At 39.7% G+C, this 19,744-nt stretch overlaps 1 protein-coding gene across 3 annotated transcripts in view; it reads right to left on the bottom strand.

Annotated features, from left to right (window-relative positions):
• PCNX1 (pecanex 1) overlaps positions 1-19,744 on the bottom strand; it is a 122,619-nt gene that overhangs the window by 101,097 nt on the left and 1,778 nt on the right. For 2 of the 3 annotated variants that reach the window (XM_073348507.1, XM_073348509.1), the window contains exons 2-4: positions 9,101-9,309; positions 5,743-5,848; positions 1,255-1,300 (exon numbers count right to left, since the gene is read on the bottom strand). In XM_073348507.1, coding sequence (XP_073204608.1) covers positions 1,255-1,300; positions 5,743-5,848; positions 9,101-9,309 — 361 coding nt within the window. Of the gene's footprint in view, positions 1-1,138; positions 1,157-1,254; positions 1,301-5,742; positions 5,849-9,100; positions 9,310-19,744 lie in introns of all 3 variants that reach the window. The other variant, XM_073348508.1, reaches the window with a different exon arrangement.

Raw genomic sequence — 19,744 nt, 5'->3', positions numbered from 1 at the left:
GCTGAAGCGACTTTTTAAAATTTTTTTTACTAGATTTTAAATTTACAATATCCCTTAAAATAAGCTTGACATGCAACTTCACAAAACAGCAATCATGTCAATTCTCTAATAGAAGACGGAGCATATGAGGAGTTTGCCAGGTAATGCAGTAAGCTAGGTTAATCATGCTAGCTTGACTGTATTTTGCAGACAGTAAGTTATTTGTTTTTAACAGTTGGTTTTTTTTAAATAAACCTGTAATAAGAAATATTGCCTATTTTTGAAAGCAACATTCTGATTAATGAAGACTAGCAGAAACAAAATGCTATGACTTTCCTTAAGCCTTGTTTACATTAGGCTTTTTAGCCACTGGAATGAAGCATACACACAACACACTGGTATAAACTGTGACTTACACTGCTGCAGCTTCCCCAGTTTGAAGCCATGTTAATCCGCACTGGTACAAGACAGTTTACACTTTTTTTTTTTTTAAACACAAATAAATTGGTCAGTCTCTAAGGTGCCACTAGTACTCCTTTTCTTTTTGCGAATACAAACTAACACGGCTGCTACTCTGAAACCAGTTTACACCAGTGTACAGCTTCTCTATCAGAATTTTGCACAAATACAGCCACACTAGTGGCTAAAAACTATGGAAGGGTGAACAGAACCATGAAGAGGATAAAAATGTACATAGATTGACTAGCAAGGCAGGGAAGAAAACCAGTTATTTCCTTATTTACATTAAAAAGTTGCACATTTAAGGAGGCCACCTTCCATTTTGCCTGTTACAAATAATCTTTTCCACTAAAATGTATTGTCCAGAATAACTATTTTAAAATGCTTCTTCTCTCCTTATTTGTTGGATCCTTAGCATCCAGTAATATCACATTAAAGTATTGGTCCACCGGCTGCAATGGCTGCAGGGGAAGTAATAAATGAGTACTTAAAAGGATAGGGAGCGAGAGAGAGGAGAAAAAAGTCAGGTAAGCACCTTTCTGGGACATGTATAAGTATAGATACCTTTCAGGAAGTGAGACAACATGGATTTCTATGCTTTCCTTTCCCAGTGAAGTTTTAAAAAGTTTCTCTGCACTTGTAATTACAACGCCCAAAGAATTAAGAATTTGTCCAGTCAGCACGCAGTGTACTCACTCACCCCTATAACAATGGCAGGCTGAAAGATAAAGATGGTGGAAAGGATTTGGAAACATCACATCGACACCGACTTGAAATGCTCCTGCAAAGCAATATTAAGGATAGGCAGAATCTTACCTTTGATGGTTGCTGTTGTTCCAAGACGAGATAATCCTGATCCAATCTGGAAACAGGGCACATTAAAAAAAGGAGGAAAAGAAGAGTAAGCCTTTTCCAAGTTACATGGTACCTGCTGTTTCATAGCGTGGCAATGTGTGTACATTATTTACCTATACACATAAGGGAGATTTTAGGTGCCATAAATTGGACACCTAACAATCCTTTGTGTCTTCACAACTGTCTGTGAATGATAAGCCATCTCATCTATTAAAGAGTTAACACTAAGGCTCTACCTAATTTGCAATATTATGGATCCCACAATATTAGGCTTCATTGCAATTTTAAGCTTACTTTGCACAGTCCACAATTTTGCATATATTTTGAGGTTTGCAACACACACTTTTTCTCCATTAATACAGTAGAACCCCATTTATATGAGCTGATAGGGGCTGGGGCTCCTGATGTCAACCCCAGGCATTAATGACAGTAAAATAGTTCAAGCAAAATGTCTGGTTATCAAAAAAAATATTCATAACAATACTTGAGTGTTTATATTGCTCCAGCAAATTTTTTTTAAAACAAATAGGTCTTCTCTGGCTTTTTCAAATTACCGCAATTAATAAAGGTCCATTATTACTTTTTCCATGATTTTCCATTTCTTGTCTGCAACTCAGCTGCAATTACTTGACAATCATTCCACAATTCAAGTAGGGCCTTAGTTATTACCAAGTGGCATTCTTTTCTTTATAGCAATTGGAAGTAGAGACTTCAGTCTTTTTAAATATGCAGACTTTAACCTGACAGCTTCCCTTTAAATTATCCAATATTGAAATAAACCACAACAACATTGTTGCCAGGCTGACAAGCGCCAGGCTATAGGTGCCTATAGAGATGAAGCCTATAATGGTCCAAGAAAAAAAAATTGATATTGAAATATTTGTCCCTATTTCCTTTAACCTGTTTAAAATAATAATCAGAGACATACTGGTGATGAGGATCCAGCTATGCAATACTGGGAGTCTATATTGTCCGAGTTATACAAGACAGCTTTGGACAATTGGTGATCATGACTACACTATTAAAGCATAAATCTCTCTGACAAGCTGCATGGCTATAACTGATTGTATAGATGAAATCTTAATAAGTTATGCTGAAATCCCAAAAGCATATCCAGTATCAGAACACAACTCATTTACTCAATCAGCTTTGTTCCTGGCAACTACTTCTGCAGCATACAATTAATAATAAATCTGAAAAGTATTACTATAGTGCCTAAGAAATCAAATCACAGACCAGGATCCCATTGTGCTAGGTGCTGTACAAAACAGAACAGAGTCCCTGTCCCAGAGAGATTACAATTTAAGCATTTTTTAAAAATTTTTTTATTTTTTTAAAGATGGAGGATACACATTAATTCTAGCTTTGTGCTCTGGACGGTACAGTAACAATAGCACGCGTTTATGCAGCTGTGAGAAAAATTAAGAACCCAGATTCATAAACTATTCAATTTTTATGCATGAAGGGCTTCAGTACTCCTAAAGTGATGAAACCCTTTGAAAACACAGAGCTGACCCTCTTGGTTGGTTTTGCTGCTACACTCCCAAGCCACTTCCCAGGTTCCTCATCCACCACTGCCACAGAATCCTTCAAAAACAGACCAGCGGCAACGAATACCTCCTACTGTGTTCTGACCATGTGAAGTTATTTTAGCTTGCAGATTAGCAGGCTCTCTTTTTGCTGTTGCCCCCACTCGCTCAGGTGGTTATCCCACTCTCCACCACATTACACCCTTTCCCTTTATGAAAAGGATTTAAGAACAAAGTTAAAATGGCTGATTTCCAGCCAAGGGGTGGCAGGAGAAACTAAAGTCCAAAACACCTCACCCTAAGAAAAATCTGTAACAGATTTGAATTTGCTTGATAAATCTTGCAGAGCAGTAGCTGTTTAATAGCTAGAGCTTGTGTTCTTATTATGTTAAGAACTTTTAGCTTTCTTCACATATTTTGCTTCAAATTATCTCCATTAAGTACATAACTTAAGAAAACAAATACATTCAAAACAAGTTTTACTGCGCAAAGCCAAAACATGCTTTTGTCTTTGCATCACTTTTGCAACCAACCACCAGTTAAAAAAGCAAGACTTGCTTAATTTCTAAAGAAAGCTGGATACATTTCTTTACCTTCAAGCATTAAAACTAACATTTTATTTCAGAATGCTCTCTTTATGAACTATGTCTTCACTTTACATGAAAGCTGCAGGAGGGTATATAATCCACTTTTTTGAACAATTCAGTGGAGTCGAAGTTTACCTCATTAGTTCTATTAAAAAGCCATACAAGCATGCAGACAAATTCTGCTTCCTCACTCAACACTAGAGCTGAATGAATAACTGTTTTTTTCCAGTTTGGTGACTGACACGAAAAATCCAGAAAAATATTCAGTTAATTTTGAACTGGAAGTGTTTTTAGGGTTTGGGTTTTTTTTAAAAAAAACAAAAAGCCAAAACAAAGATGGTTCAAGACAAATGAAACAAGATGTTATTTAGAATCAACATTTCATTTCGAAACAAACTTCCAAAACTGTTCCTTTGAAAGTGTAAAAATGGAACAGATTTCCCAAAAAAATTTCAGCTGAAACTATTCATTAAATTCAGCAACTCAAATCTGCAAATAGTTTCAGCGTCCCAAAAAATGTATTTGTTGTGAACTTTCTATCCACTGAAAATTTTTTGTTGAGCTCCACTCAGCACTACGGAAGGGAAGAGGTCAAATACATAGTGATAGTATTATACTTTCAGTTAAAATAGTCATTAACACATTAGTCTGAAAAAAAGAGAGAAGCCACAGGAATTTACTTGCTATAAGCATTTCCACTATTCTGCTCATGATTTACTGGTTTGAAAAGGAAACTATCAAGGTTGACAGGCTGAAACTTGAAAATGGAAGAAGAGATGGAAAGAATATAGAGCAGAAAGCAAAAAGGAGTGGCAGCTGAAAACAAAGGGATTATGTAAAGCACCATCCTTACTTCATCTTCATGAAGAAAGGAGGTAGGTCATACTGCCACAATCCAGCTATTTTCTCCTGTAAATCTTGCTGCCTTCAAGTGCTTTGCTGAACAAGCAGAATTGGTACATAAGCACTAGAAAAAGTTAATTCCTCCAATGCATTTAAGACATACACAAGGCTCAGGTGTTTACTGCCCCTATGCCCAGTTAATATTACAGCGTCCATGATTTGAGAATAGAAGGTCCCAATTTTTCCAGCACAGATGCAGCTTTAATCCATCCTCCTTCTCCATTATGGAGCCAAAGAACACTGTGCGGTTAGCATTAAAACACACAAGAATGGGTCACAAGCAGCAAAAAGCAGCTTGTGCCCTCTCCATGTGCTCGAAACACTACCAGTCATACCAGTGCATCAAAATCACAGAGGAGTGTTTTATAAAGCCACAAACTTAAGTTCCCTTCAAACTTGGTCTGCAACTATGGGGGAAGATAGATATAGATGTATATGTGTATATATATAAAACCAACACTGGTTTAAAGAGCCCTCTTGTTATTATAAGAATATATTCCTCCCACCCAACCCCAAAATACTTGTTCTATTTAAAAGATGAAATGCTAGCAGCAAGTTCTTACAGTCCTGACCTGAGGGAGAGGGAAAGGAAAACAGAAAGCCATGATACCCACTTTCTGCAAGATAGGTGGACAAGACAGAATGACCAACCTCCTAAAAAGTGAGTTTCCATGTTTAGTGAAGAAAATAATTGTTTGCTGTGAACATACTTCATTTCTGAGTTTCCATATAATGCTATACAAAATTAGGGCATAATATGATTACATTAAAACTGAAATCTCAAAAATTCACACAACCTTGCCATTTTGGCTACAGCGGCCCAAAATTATAACCCCTCCCCACCCTGCTTCCCCTCAAACCTCCAAAAAACGTAACAGAGGATTAAAGTAACTGGGACACTGACACAGTTCTTCTTGGAATGAGAGAGATTTAGAGTTTCTCCATTCCCACCAGCTTATCTTGCTCTGTTCCCTTTAGCCAACATTTATGACTACTGACCCTGATATGTCAAGAGTAAGGTCTCTCAAAAAAGCCAGTTAGCACAATGCGAAATAGCCACACAAGGTAGTAATGGAAAAAACTTCCTAGGAAGAAACTTCCATTCAATTTTCTTAGCAACTTAAATTAAATTTGCCATTTGGGTAACTAAAAAGGTTAATTTAATATGGAAGTGCTAGGTAAGAAATTCCCAAAGAAATGAAGTTGTAGAGCTAATGGAGTAGTAGGAAAGAAAAGACATTTCAACTATTGGTCCTAGGGCACTGAAGAAGTGTTTTACAAAAGAAACTAAAAAAAGAACAGGGTGACAGAACAGACTGTTTAAGTTTTTCTTTCGATGGAAAAAAGGGGGACCGCAAGCTTACTGGGAACAGCAACAAAGACTGCAGTAATGATTAGATAGCAGTAGTTGGATTAGCTTTAATTCCTACCTGGTTGTTTGGGTCTAGAGCAGCATAAGAATTGCGTGAACTGCAGCCAACTGGGGGAGTGGCTTCTCGTATGAACTCAGACATCTCAATCCCTCCACCAGGGTCACTAAAGAAAAAGTAAAAAGACAATACGATGCTTTTAAACCACTATTCCCATTACCTTTACTCATATTTGCTAGTAATCCAAAAGGCACAATGTTTCAGGTCCTGATTTAATACAGGCTATTTGGGTTTGGTGTGGTTTTTTTAAACTTTCAGGTATGTGAACAAATAGATACCAAAGTACATTTTCTACTTCACTTACCATCTGTCATGCTAGGAGGGTTTGGTCACACTGCAATCTGGCTATTTTGGACTTGTGCAAAAGCTCTTGGAGACAATGCAAAGCAGTCCCTGAAGACATTCTAATTTATGCTGGGAACTAGAATGGTCCCCAGCCACCTCCTGAACCTGAGCCTAAGAATTAGGGCCAGAAGATTTCGAGCAGGATAAACTGAATCTTATTTAAACTAAAATTAACAGATTTTTCGGCCAACCTACATAGACCAAAAGCTAGAGCCTTCTGCAATAAAAGTTTATGAAAGGGATAAATAGGCTCCATCTCCAACGACTTAGGAAATACTTGAAAATGGGACCCCATTTTGGTACGGCTCAACAGTGTAAAGTATATAGTAGCAAGTAACTATTCCTTAAACTGAAGCATTCCTGCTAACATGAACAATGGTTGGGCAGATCCAGGAAAGCAAACACTGAATTCTGGCTCACTAACTTAAGTCTTAGCTAAAACAGAGGATATTCCTTAAATGGTTTTAAAATAAATGAAGAGTGAAATAAAGTTAAAAGGAGCATTTCAGTTTAATTACAGTATACATTACCACCGCAACTGTGCTAGTATAATAATGCCTTGCAAAAAATATTCCTATTTTTCCCCCATTGAGTAGCATACTCAGAAATGTTGCATGCATTTAAAATATTAGCAGGCACATTACTTCTTAGTGTGAATTTTCAGATGGGTGGGTTGAGCAAAATTGGCACAGTTTTCTTTTAAATGAGCTAAAAAAAAGCTAGCATGAGAATTAGTTCACCCCACTAGGGCTCCCTTATACAAGTAAACCTAGAGTTGTATAGCAGTCATCCCTAGCAGGATATAAAAGACTGACAAAGCATTATTGAAGCTGGGAATATATAAAAATAAGTTTTGCAGGCACAGAAAGAAGTATGGATTTCAAAACTCAAATCATGGCATCTATAAAGGATTTTGCAACTCCTCAAACTCAGACCTTCAATTTACAACCAACCAATTATAATCTTGGGTGAATTATATGTTCATTTATTTTCCCTATGAAATACTGGAATTTGTCCATTCCTGATTTATCTGTTGACTTTTGCAAGTGAATTCTGAGTGAGAGAGAAGTTGCCAGTTTCAGAACAAGAGTCACAGAAGCAGATATGAAGTTATCATACAAAGATGGGAAGAAAACTTAATGCAAAAGCTATGTCCAGAACAAGTAGTAACAATGAGACTAGAAGTTCGAAATTAAGAAATGAGACTGTCATGAATTAGTAACTTGAAAAGGTCAGGAAAAATTAGCAGTTATTTCAATGTCAACTACCACGATCTTATTTAAATTGGCTAGAAACACTGAGTTCAGCTAGTGACTGTAACGATGAATTAAAGTATAAATGCAGTGTAAATAAGATCTTGAAAGCTTAGTAGCCTGACTGAAAAGTAAATTACAGTAAAGCCACTTCCAAGGAAAAACCAAAAAAGTAACTTTATTTAAGAAGTCAGGAATTTTCTGATCTGGAAGTTACCAGTTTAGGTCCATGAAAGTGAATTGACAACCTGTCATTTTCAAAAATTGGCCTTCTGACTTGGAAACTGAACACACTAGGTGCAAAGCGTTTATTCGTTAGTACCCATCTGCTATGGCCTCTTTGTAACTGTATGCACAGACTACGCAATGTCATGTGTGCAGCTTCCTTGACCAATTATTTCCAAAGAATATAAGCTTTTTCAAAAAAGTATGTGTTTCATAGTGATTTGTGCTGAAGTGTGCTATGGCAGAAATTTTTTTAAACTAGTTTCAGATTTACAAGGGGTGTTCAAGAAAAGGATTTGAAGATCCATCTGCATCCCATAAAAGACAGACCCTGCAGTTAATTAGCTACAGCTAGAAACACACAAAGAAGTCAAGTCAGAATTTTAAAACCCTTTTTGATCTAAGTTCCAGTTTCTGAATGGAAACAGACTGTAAACTGCTGTTGGCAGCAAATATACAGCCAGATTGACAGGCTTCTTTCTGCATGCTCACTTTCAGGAAACAGCATTCAGCAGGCACCTGAAAGTGCCAGTCTGCAAAAACCAGCTATAAACTTCCAAAAGAAGGAGGTCAGAGCAGTTAATTTTTGAAGTAGTATTACGAGCGTTTTTTGGATTGTATTTTGTCCCTCTGAACAAAGGGCATATGGGTAGGGGGGCCTGGTTTGGCATACTAAACCAAAGAATACCAGATATTTAATTCCAGCTATTATGCAGACTCCATTTTTAGCCTAGGCCAAGTCAATTACTACTTGACCAAGTAGTTCCCCTCCCCATGTACCCATCCCAAATATCTGTAGAAGGGGGATAATACTTACCAACTGTAAAGGAGGTTGTGAAGGTTAGCTGGCCAATGTTTGTAAGTCGTAACACCAAACATAAACATAAACACCAAATATTGTCAGTCATGACCTGACCATTACATCATTATCAATATAATCATTAGAAGATACTTGCAGAATCAGAACTTTAGCCAAAATTCCCATTTGATTAGATACACTTATAGCCATCTAGAATCCACCGGTAGAGTTGGGTGTTTAAGTGATTTCCTATATTTGGGAAAAGGTGCTTTTTGGAACTATTATTAAGCTAGAAAGCTACCATGTGATGCCATCTCTAAAGAGATGCATCACTATCACTAGTTTGAACTTCAGTTAAGAGCAAACCTAAATACACGCTCCCCACAAAAAAGATTTCCCTGCATGGAGCTGGGAACAGGGCCACTATGAGAGGCACAGAACTTGTGGATCTTCCAGATGGGCAAGTGGAGAGTATGGTGTTACATATTAAACTCCACCCTCAAACTCACAAAGTGACATGAAATAAGCTACATTTCAGGCAGCTGCTGTTCCTGATTGACTTTAAAAAGCTATCTGACTCCCTGAAACATCCGAAGTTACAGATACAGGTAATATCCCCACAGGTTTTTCACATTACCTTGATTTACGAGTTATCAGCCTGATGAGGACTACTGTTACAAGTAAGTAGTGCATGCAGAAACAGCTTTGACCATGTAAGCAGATGCAGCTCTCTTACCTGGGCCCATTGCTGTCTGTTCTCCTGGTTGAAGTATTGCCTTGTTCAGTTTTTGCACCCCTGTCCATATGTTGTTTGGCATTCCTCTCCACAATTTCTCCCTCATCCAATGCCCTGTGCAAACGGTAGTTCACCATTTTCAGAACAATGAAGAGAGCTGCTATCACTGGACAGTAGACTGCTACAATCACCATTGAAGAAGGAAGGGCCTTTCAAAAGGAAAATTAAAAAAAATGAAGTGGATTCAAGAGATGTTAAAGACAAGATCACCAAGCATGTACAAAATTGTTGGAGTATGTAGTGACAGAATTTTATTTGTGCCATGTACGCTTTCATCATTCCCCAAAACCAATTTTTTTTATTTATATATATATAAAAAGACACATAGGATATCAGCATGTAAGACTTGTTTCAACTAGTTTTTTCAAACCTGAAAAGGGGACTCAGGTGGGAATCAATTTACAGGGTGCCAAGAGTGGACATGGAGTGGGGATGACTGGGCAGCAAGGTCTCATGATCAATTTGTTTTCGTCAATGAAAAGCAGCAACCGCACGTGAACTGTGGAAAGAGTTTGGGGGGTGAGGTGAGGGCGGAGGAAAAAGATCCTGTTTAGATAAGTTGACTAATCAAGTCAGAACACAACAGCTACTCCCACATGCTAGACACCATTATGATGGCAGCCTAACATGTTTTCCTACCTATGCAGAAATATTGTTTATATCATACTGACTAGACACCAGAAATTAACCTGCAAGACTGCACGGTTCAAGTAACATTTGTGCTGCAACAGCTATACATTCCCAGAAGGAAGTAGAAACACAACAAAGGTGACCTGGAAAGGATTTTTCACACCACCACCACACACGCGTTGGTCTGATGCGTAAAAGAGCTTGACATTTTTTTTTCAACTTATTCCAACTGAAGGATGAAAAATGACAGCTGATCTTGCCAGGTTTTGCTGAAAGACCAATAGGAGGTCTCCGGGAACTCACGAAAGCTTATGCTCAAATAAATTGGTTAGTCTCTAAGGTGCCAAAAGTACTCCTTTTCTTTTTGCGAATACAGACTAACACGGCTATTACTCTGAATCCGGGAACTCTGACTAACTGAAGGAGCAAAGGTGTTCCTCTAGTTTTAACCCCATCTCTCAAGGCCATGTCGAACATAAGAGCCTGGTAGAGGTCCAGGCACAACCTAGTAACTACTTTTTAAAGATGCTCAAAAGAGATGAGAGGAATACCTCTGCAGTAGAGATATACAGACACTTCCAACCCCCACCTCTCTGGAGAGTTACTTTTGCTTGTTATTCTGTAACTTGTATTTCCCCACCCCCAAGTTTTTGACTTCTAACCTGCCTTGTTGCTCTTGCTGAAGCTCTTTAAATCTTTAACAGACCCAGTAGAACTTCAGCAGCAGTAAGAGGTGCTGGAATTAGCAGAGGAGTTAGGAACTTCCTACCAGTAAGTAATTAGTCAAGGGAACCGATACAAGCTTTTCCCATTTACATACATGTTGGTAGTGACGCTGCTGCAAGAACTTTAAACTGTAACTGCAAGCATCAACAGGTCCCAATTAGAGAAAGACAGGAGTTAGAGGTGTGGCTGATAAACTCACTTTGAATGTTTGAAAACAAAATAAACAGGTCAAAAAGAAAATTTTACCATGAAATTGATTCACTAACTCAAAATATTTTAAAAATTTGTCTGGAGCAGAGTAGCTTAGGTAGGGGTCCAAAGTTGAGGGGTTTGTTTTGTTTTCTTAAAGCGTGGTTGAGTTGCGTGGTTGAGTTGCAAGAGAAAGAACTTCATTTTAGGCCATGACATCAACATTTAAGTGTTTTCAATAAACTTATCCAGAAGTTACTTTAACTAAGCTACAATCATAATCACTAACACGTCACTAACAATCTATTGATTAATTAACCCACTCCATGGAATTCACTGCTTTTGTTCAGAAAAAGACTGCTTGTAAAAATAGATTTGCAAAGGCAATACACTTGACTTTTGATCTAGATTCTTGAAGTCCTGGGGGGGAAAAAAATAAATTGTGCCTGTGCCAGACTTAAATATATTTCTGGTTAAGCAAGCCTGTAAAGATCAGCCAAACAAATCTTAGAAGCAGGATCCATAGGGAAATACATTTCATTTTCTACTTTGAATTAGAGGACAAGTGACGGGTTCATATTAGCAGCCACTGAAAAGGGACAGATAATAAGACAGAAAATATTTTAATGCCATAAAAATCCATGGTACTCACACACCTTGAAAACTGGGTGCAGTTCTGGTTGCCCCACCACAGAAAGATATACTAGAATTGGAAAAGGTGCGCAGAAAGGCAATCAAAATAATTAGGAGAGATTAAAAAGACGGACTGGTCATCTTAGAAAAGAGATGACTATAGGGGGAGGGGGAAAATATGATAGGACAACAAAATCATGAATGGTATGGAGAAAGTGAATAAGCAAGTATTAGGTATCCCTTCACATAAAACAAGAACTAAGGGTCACCCGTGAAATTAACAGGCAGCAGGTTTAGGGCGGGCGGGGGATGGGGGGGAACAGAAGGAAATACTTTTTCCACACAACACAGTCAGCCTGTGGAATTTGTTGCGAAGGCCAAAAGTATAACTGGGTTAAAAAAAAAAAAAAAGGATCAGTTTATGTACCTATTTGCCACGAACAGCCATTAGCCAAGATGATCAGAGATGCAACCCCATGCTCCAGCTGTCCCTAAACTCCAAACTGCCAGAAGGTGGGACTGGACAGCAGAGGATGGATCACTCAAAATTGTCTTGTTCTGTTCATTCCCTGTGAAGCATCTGGCACCGGCCAATGTCAGAGACAGGATGCTGGACTAGATGGGCTAGTTTTCTGCCCCCCATGGCCATTCTTATGGCAACTAACTTAAGGTTTCACAGTAACAGAGAACACTGGTTTAAATACATTCAGCCAAGGAAGAAAGTTATAGATTTGAAATGAGGTGAAGACGAGGGTTGTGTTTCATGACCAAATGTGATAACTAAGATGGTCTATTTCAGACTGAAAGAATCCAATCATCACATATGTCCTTTATCTCACAACTATTACATTGCATAGCAATTCTTAAAGTTTGAATGGTAGTGCTCATAAAAATGCCTTCTTATACCGGTTAAAGCCACACTTGATGGAGAAAGGCATTGCATGAGCCTTCCTGCACAGATCTCAGACTCACAATTTTGCAACTTCATCTTGACCTACAAGTACATACACTATTCTAATCCTGGGCCTTTCCTGAGAAGGCTGCCAGTTGGGCTTCATTCATTATGGTCCTATAATGAGAACAAATTCTGATAAAGTCTAACAATGACTTCACAACTAAGGGCTAGTCTACACTGGCAATGCTAAAGCGCTGCCATGGCAGTGCTTTAACATGCCTTGTGTGGTTGCAGCACAGTTCTCCCAGAGCTCTAAAAAACCACCTCCACAAGGGGTGCGGCTCCCAGTGCTGGTTCACTGTCTACACTTGCACTTTACAGTGCTGAAACCTGCTGCGCTCAGGGAGGTTTTTTTCCACACCCCCCTGAGCGAGAAAGTTGCAGTGCTGTAAATTGCCAGTGTAGACAAGCCCTCACTCTCACCTGCTACTTCGGAGAGGTTACATTAGTTTTATTAGCTTTTGTTACTCTGCCTCTTTTGTATAAATAACCCATTTTAAATCTCAGAGAAATCCTGTTCATTAGTTTGTTGCATATATTGCTTATTCTACAATATTTTGCAGCTCTACTATATGGTACAGATAAAAATCATAAGCCTTTACTAGAAACTGACTTGTCTCTTAAAAGGAACTATTTATTGGTAGGATATACTTCAAAAGATCAAGTAGACAAAATGCAAGAACTGCTTGTTCATTAGATATAGGGTGTGTCAAGGTTCCTCCCCCACTCTGAACTCTAGGGTACAGATGTGGGGACCTGCATGAAAAACCTCCTAAGCTTATCTTTACCAGCTTAGGTCAAAACTTCCTCAAGGTACAAAATATTCCACCCGTTGTCCTTGGACTGGCCGCTACCACCACCAAACTAATACTGGTTACTGGGGAAGAGTGTTTGGACGCGTCTTTCCTCCCAAAGTACTTCCCAAAACCTTGCACCCCACTTCCTGGACAAGGTTTGGTAAAAAGCCTCACCAATTTGCCTAGGTGACTACAGACCCAGACCCTTGGATCTTAAGAACAATGAACAATCCTCCCAACACTTGCACCCCCCCTTTCCTGGGAAATGTTGGATAAAAAGCCTCACCAATTTGCATAGGTGACCGCAGACCCAAACCCTTGGATCTGAGAACAATGAAAAAGCATTCAGTTTTCTTACAAGACGACTTTTAATAAAAATAGAAGTAAATAGAAATAAAGAAATCCCTCCTGTAAAATCAGGATGGTAGATACCTTACAGGGTAATTAGATTCAAAAACATAGAGAACCCGTCTACGCAAAACCTTAAGTTACAAAAAAGATACACAGACAGAAATAGTTATTCTATTCAGCACAATTCTTTTCTCAGCCATTTAAAGAAATCATAATCTAACACATACCTAGCTAGATTACTTACTAAAAGTTCTAAGACTCCATTCCTGGTCTATCCCCGACAAAGACAGACTATAGACAGACACACAGACCCTTTGTTTCTCTCCCTCCCCCCAGCTTTTGAAAGTATCTTGTCTCCTCATTGGTCATTTTGGTCAGGTGCCAGCAAGGTTACCTTTAGCTTCTTAACCCTTTACAGGTGAGAGGAGCTTTCCCCTGGCCAGGAGGGATTTCAAAGGGGTTTACCCTTCCCTTTATATTTATGACAGGGTGGAAAAGAGCTTTTTAAACGTACGAATTAATTCAACTCAGCAAAAAAAGTTTTATGTTTTAAAACTGGCTAGACACAATATGCAAATTTGGGCTACTGAACCAAAGATTTCTCCATAAAGTTTATACCTCTGTTTTGGAACAGCCAATACTGGGGCTTCAGGCAATCCAAACTGAAAAATATTTGTTTAAGAACTTCTGACTTTGAAGCATTTGGGTGTCCTAGGAGATTTAACAGGAAGTGTATGACATTTCCTCTGCAGTAATATGTAGAGTGCTACAGTTTGAGTTAAAGTTTGACCAAACTGGAGTCAATACTGAATGTTTTTAGATAGCCTGTAGAACAAGACGCTGCAATATTATTAATTGCAAGAAGTAAGGTCCCACATTTTGTATGCTGCATCTAGTTATTAGTTTTATTTAAAGCTTAAAGAATAGATAATACTTGAAGCACTAAAAAAGCTGGGCCCAAGCCCAAAATAATTCCAGATTTTTCACTTATATTTCTCAAAATCTGTAAAGACATCCCCCAAGTATAAGAATGGCCACACTGGGTCAGACCAAAGGTCCATCTAGCCCAGTATCCCATCTTCCGACAGTGGCCAATGCCAGGTGCCCCAGAGGGAATGAACAGAACAGGTAATCATCAAGAGATCCACCCTTTGTCACCCATTGCCTGCTTCTGGCAAACAGAGGCTATGGGGGATCATCTCTGTCACCCTGGCTAATAGTCATTGATGGACCTATCCTCCATGAACTTATCTAGTTCTTTTCTGTATGATGCATTTATGACCTCAACTGTTAAGTTACAATAAAGAGTAGGAATAATGGGATTTTCTGAAAAAAAAAAATCTAGTTGGGAACACCACCACCACACTAAGTACCACTTAGAGAAAGCAAGCACAAAGTCACAGGGAAAACATCTAACTGAAAGGCATTTCAGTGCCTAGGCTTCCTCACTGTAATCAAGGAACCATACCTGTTTATCTAAAAAGTCCTACCATAAAACTCACTTCTACATTACATTTAAGTGACCAGTTTATGTATGTCTGGCTATTATATCAATTCCAGTTATCTAAAGAGATCTTATAGATACAGACATATTCCGTAAACATGTCCCACACTTAGCAATAATGGATGAAATCCCAGGCCCAATGAAGTAAGTGGCAAGACTCCCATTCACTTCAGTGGAGCCAAGATTTCCCCCATTTCATTTCTGAGTGCTTTTGTTTTTGTTTTGGATGGGGGAGTGGAGAGTTTAAAATAATATGGGCAGTGATTTGAATACTACATTTACTGGACTAACAGTTAGCATTTATATAATATTCATTTCAAGAGACTGGTACTCCTGTCTCTGGCATGACCTGTAAGACCAGAGGTGGGCAAACTACAGCCCGTGGGACCCTCCTGCCTGGCCCGGGAGGCTCACCCCCGGCCCCTCCCCCGCAGCCTCAGCTCAGCTGCTGGCGCAATACTCTGGGCAGCGGAGCAGTGAGCTCCTGGGGCAGCGCAGCTGCAGAGCCCGGTCTGACCCGGTGCTCTGTGCCGCACCGCCGCGAGCCACCAGTGCTCCAGGCAGCGCGGTAAGAGGGCAGGGAGCAGAGGGGTTGGATAGAGGGCAGGGGGAGTTCAGGGTGGTGGTCAGGGGGTGGATAGGGGTCGGGGCAGTCAGAGGGCGGCAAACAGGGGGGCTGAATGGGGGCAGAGGTCCCGGAGGGGGGAGGCAGTCAGAAAGGAGAGGAGGGGTTGGACGGCGCAGCGGGGGGCAGTCAGGGGGCGGGCAGGGGGGCCAGATGGGGCAGCGGTCCCAGGGGAGCCATCAGGGAACGGGGTGGTCGGATGGGGCAGGAGTCGGGGGGGAGGGAGGGAAGGGGCATAAGTCAGTGGGGGGGGAGGGAGGGAAGGGGCGGGCGGGCCACGCCTCCCTCCCCTAACTGGCCCTCCACACAATTTCCAAAACCTGATGGAGCCCTCAGGCCAAAAAGTTTGCCCACCCCCGTGCTAGATGATGCTGTGACAAGTCACTTCCCCTTCCTGTGCCGCAGGGCTTGTATACATTTAAAATGCTGCAGTGGCACAGCTCCACTGTCTCCACCTCTCGGGGAGTCTGAAGAGCACTTGTCTATGGGCTGCCCCTGGGGGAGAGGGTGAAGGAGGTGGGCTGCTGTGGAGCCCAGCCCAACCCTCTTTGCCCCCTACCAGCCTCTCTCTTCCAGTAGATGGAGGTTCCTGCCTCATGTGGAGGGAGGGAGCATGGGTCAATAGGCCTGTAGACTTGGATTGAGGCACAGGAATCTAACAGTTGAAATTAACAAGGTTTTGTTTTCTGCTGTATGTGTACTGATCATTGAGTATCTGTACATCTCTGGGAACAGAACAGGTTAACAGCTGATGCTAAAGCAACCAGAACAGTCCCACAGACTTTTGGGGCAACAAACTACATCTTTAGACAATGGAGGTATATTTGAACTTAATACTTTGAAGGACAAGCTGCATCCTCTCAGATAAAGTATTTCTTGCCTAAAAACTAAGTTACACTTGAATGTAATTTGATTATAAAAACTTAAGTCACGTTTACCCTCAGAGAGCTTGCTACAAGCAAAGAACTGGAGGGACTTTGTGGCATTTCTAAAATATCCTGTGGTAGGAAGAAGTCCCAAACGTTACTACCCTAAAGCAGCAAAACAAGTGGGAATTTGTTCCTAGAATTTCCTACTGTGGGAAAACACAAGTAGTTTTACAAAAGTTAAATGTAATAAGATCTCCCAGCATTTGAAATCTTTGTTTTAAAAATAACATAGGCTGTTTGTCAGCAAACTACTTTGAAGCTAGTTTAGAAATCCTCTCCTACACATAGTTATGAGCCACACTCCAAAAACAACAAACAAAACAAACACACCTGGTTTCCTCCAGGGATGTTTAACAAATGCTACTTAACTGTGCAATTTCTGCAAAGATACAGTTCCAGAATACCAACAGTAAATGATGCTTCAAAAAAAAAAAAAAAAAGAAGGATATTCAGGAATAAGACGACCACAGTCGGTCTGTTTAGTTTATGTCTAGACAAAACTTAAAAACGGCAAAGGGTGGAAAAGGGAGAACAGCCAAATATGATTCAATCTGCTTTAACTTGTGACTAATCTTCCTACTTATTCTTGGAACATTTGGCATTTGCTGTTGCATCTTTTGTTTGTCAAAGGCAATGGAGAATTTTTTTCTAACTACCTCAAAAAGAAACAGCTTGTTTGTTTGCTTTTGCCTGCTTTTTCTTTCTATCAAAACACACAGGCAGAAATAGTGCTTAAAGTTTCGCTCAAGGCAAACATCCCTAAAGCACCAACTCATGCTGCAAAAGCTGCACAAGATTCAGATGTTACTCCAATTCTATCAGGTATCAGAAAAGGACAGAGAAGATCCTTTCTAAAGGAGTTTCCTGAATGGACATCTTGCTGTTTGTTACAATGTTTATGGCAAGCCCTAGTGACACTACTAATTAGATAAGCTATTTTGTCAAGCATGACTGGATATAGAAAATTACCATAAAAATGCAGAACAGAACAGAACTACAACAAGCTTGCACCTCAGCAGAAGACTCTAAAGGATCTTCCTGCCTTTGCATGGAAATAGATTCCCAATACAACATCCATTTAGTTGTAAACTGGATTAGACTGCTCATCTATTACACACACTGTGGCTTTAAAAAAAGGCAGCTGTTAATTAACAGCCTCCTGTTTTCTTGCCAGGAATGTATTATTTTTCAATAACGTGAAAAGCCCTTTTCATTTTCCAAAGAACACCAAAATACAAAATGAGAAGTAATCTCAAAGGCTGTAGTCTTAAAATTTTACAAGATTCCTCCATCTCACTAATTTCTTAATATATTCTAATTACTGATATTGAGTCTACCCTCCTCCTCCACCAAGTTGTAGTGTTTACTAATGAATCTAGCAGCCTGACCTATGACCTCTAGTTCTCCTGCAGTTACATACTCACACTGGGTTTTACCCTGGGGACTCATTCATTAATCCACATACATTTTTCACAAGCCAGCTTCTACTTTAAATTGTCAAAGCATCTTCATTTCCCACATTTGCAGATTAGATCTGACTGTGCCAGAGACCAATCATGTCACACCTAAGTGATCACACTGTACAACTGCTGAGAAATCCATAAACTGAAATATTAATGTGTATCACAGATGACACAGAAGTCAGAATTTGATGTAACACATAAAAGTGGTGAGTAGTGTACAATGGGAAGCTACACACAGTCTGCCTGTCCTCCTTCCCACAACCCAAACACAACATATTAACATCTAGAAATTTTTTGGATTTTTTAGATGGAAGGCAAGGGGGAACCTACAAAGGGTCATCAAAAAAATAAGAGGAGCTTTTGGGTTTGCAACTCAGCCTCTTTAAAAAACCTAAAAACAAAACAAGATGCTAAATACGAAGGTACCTTTAATAGCAGATTATATTCCTGCAGCATCTATTTCCCCCAGAGGATCCCAAACCACCTTACAAGCTGCAAGGCATAAGAATGCCTTCCCTTACTCCTACGACACAGTCAAGACAGGAGAGCAGACACCACACAGTGCACACAATATATGAATGGACCTTTAGACTATGATCTTTGAAGTATATCCTCTAATTTTAAGAGATGAGCCACAGAATCTTTGCAATTAGACCAGACAAAACCATGGTCAATGTCTCATCCAAAGGTTCTTGTAGACACAGACTGCAAACATCTATGTGAAAATAAAATATTGCAATACCACCTAGATCTTACATAGCACTTTTAATCAAAGTACTTTAACAAGGAAATAAGCCATGTTATTCCCATCTTACAGATGGGGAACACTATGACACAGGGAGGTGAAGTGACTTGCCCAAGGTCTCCCACAGCAGGCCAGAAGCTGAGCCAGGGAACGGAAGCCAGGTTTCCTTAGTCCCTGTCTGCTGCTCTATAACTGTGGAAATTTACAATATATGAAACTTTTATTTTATCTAGGTCATTATAGCAGCAACCATCAGTTTAAACCAGTTCAGATATGCATTGCAAACCTAAAGGATTCTGTCATCTTTGACATTTCCATGGTAGCTATAGGAAACTCTGACTCTTATTGCCCAGGCTAGCACAGGAGAGCACCTCACTGGCTCTCGGTCCCACAGAAAGAGCAGTAAGTTTAGACAGGTTTCAGAGTAGCAGTCATGTTAGTCTGTATCTGCAAAAAGAACAGGAGTACTTGTGGCACCTTAGAGACTAACAAATTTATTTGAGCATAAGCTTTTGTGGGCTACAGCCCACTTCAGCGGATGCATAGAATAGAACATTATATATAGATATATATATACACAAACACACACACACACAGAGAACATGAAAAGGTGGAAGTAGCCATACCAACTGTAAGGGTCTGATTAATTAAGATGAGCTATTATTAGCAGGAGAAAAAAAACTTTTGTAGTGATAATCAAGATGGCCCATTTAGACAGTTGACAAGAAGGTGTGAGGATACTTAACATGGGGAAATAGATTCAATATGTGTAATGACCCAGACACTCCCAGTTTCTATTCAAACCCAAGTTAATGGTATCTAGTTTGCATATTAATTCAAGCTCAGCAGTTTCTCTCTGGAGTCTGTTTTTGAAACTTTTCTGTTGCAAAATTGCCACTTTTAGGTCTGTAATCGAGTGACCAGAGAGGTTGAAGTGTTCTCCTACCAGTTTTTGAATGTTATGATTCCTGATGTCAGATTTGTGTCCATTTATTCTTTTGCATAGAGACTGTCCAGTTTGGCCAATGTACATGGCA

Source organism: Lepidochelys kempii, chromosome 6 (assembly GCF_965140265.1).
Source record: "Lepidochelys kempii isolate rLepKem1 chromosome 6, rLepKem1.hap2, whole genome shotgun sequence".
Taxonomy (NCBI): Eukaryota; Metazoa; Chordata; order Testudines; family Cheloniidae; genus Lepidochelys; species Lepidochelys kempii.
This window is presented reverse-complemented; position numbering and strand designations above follow the sequence as displayed.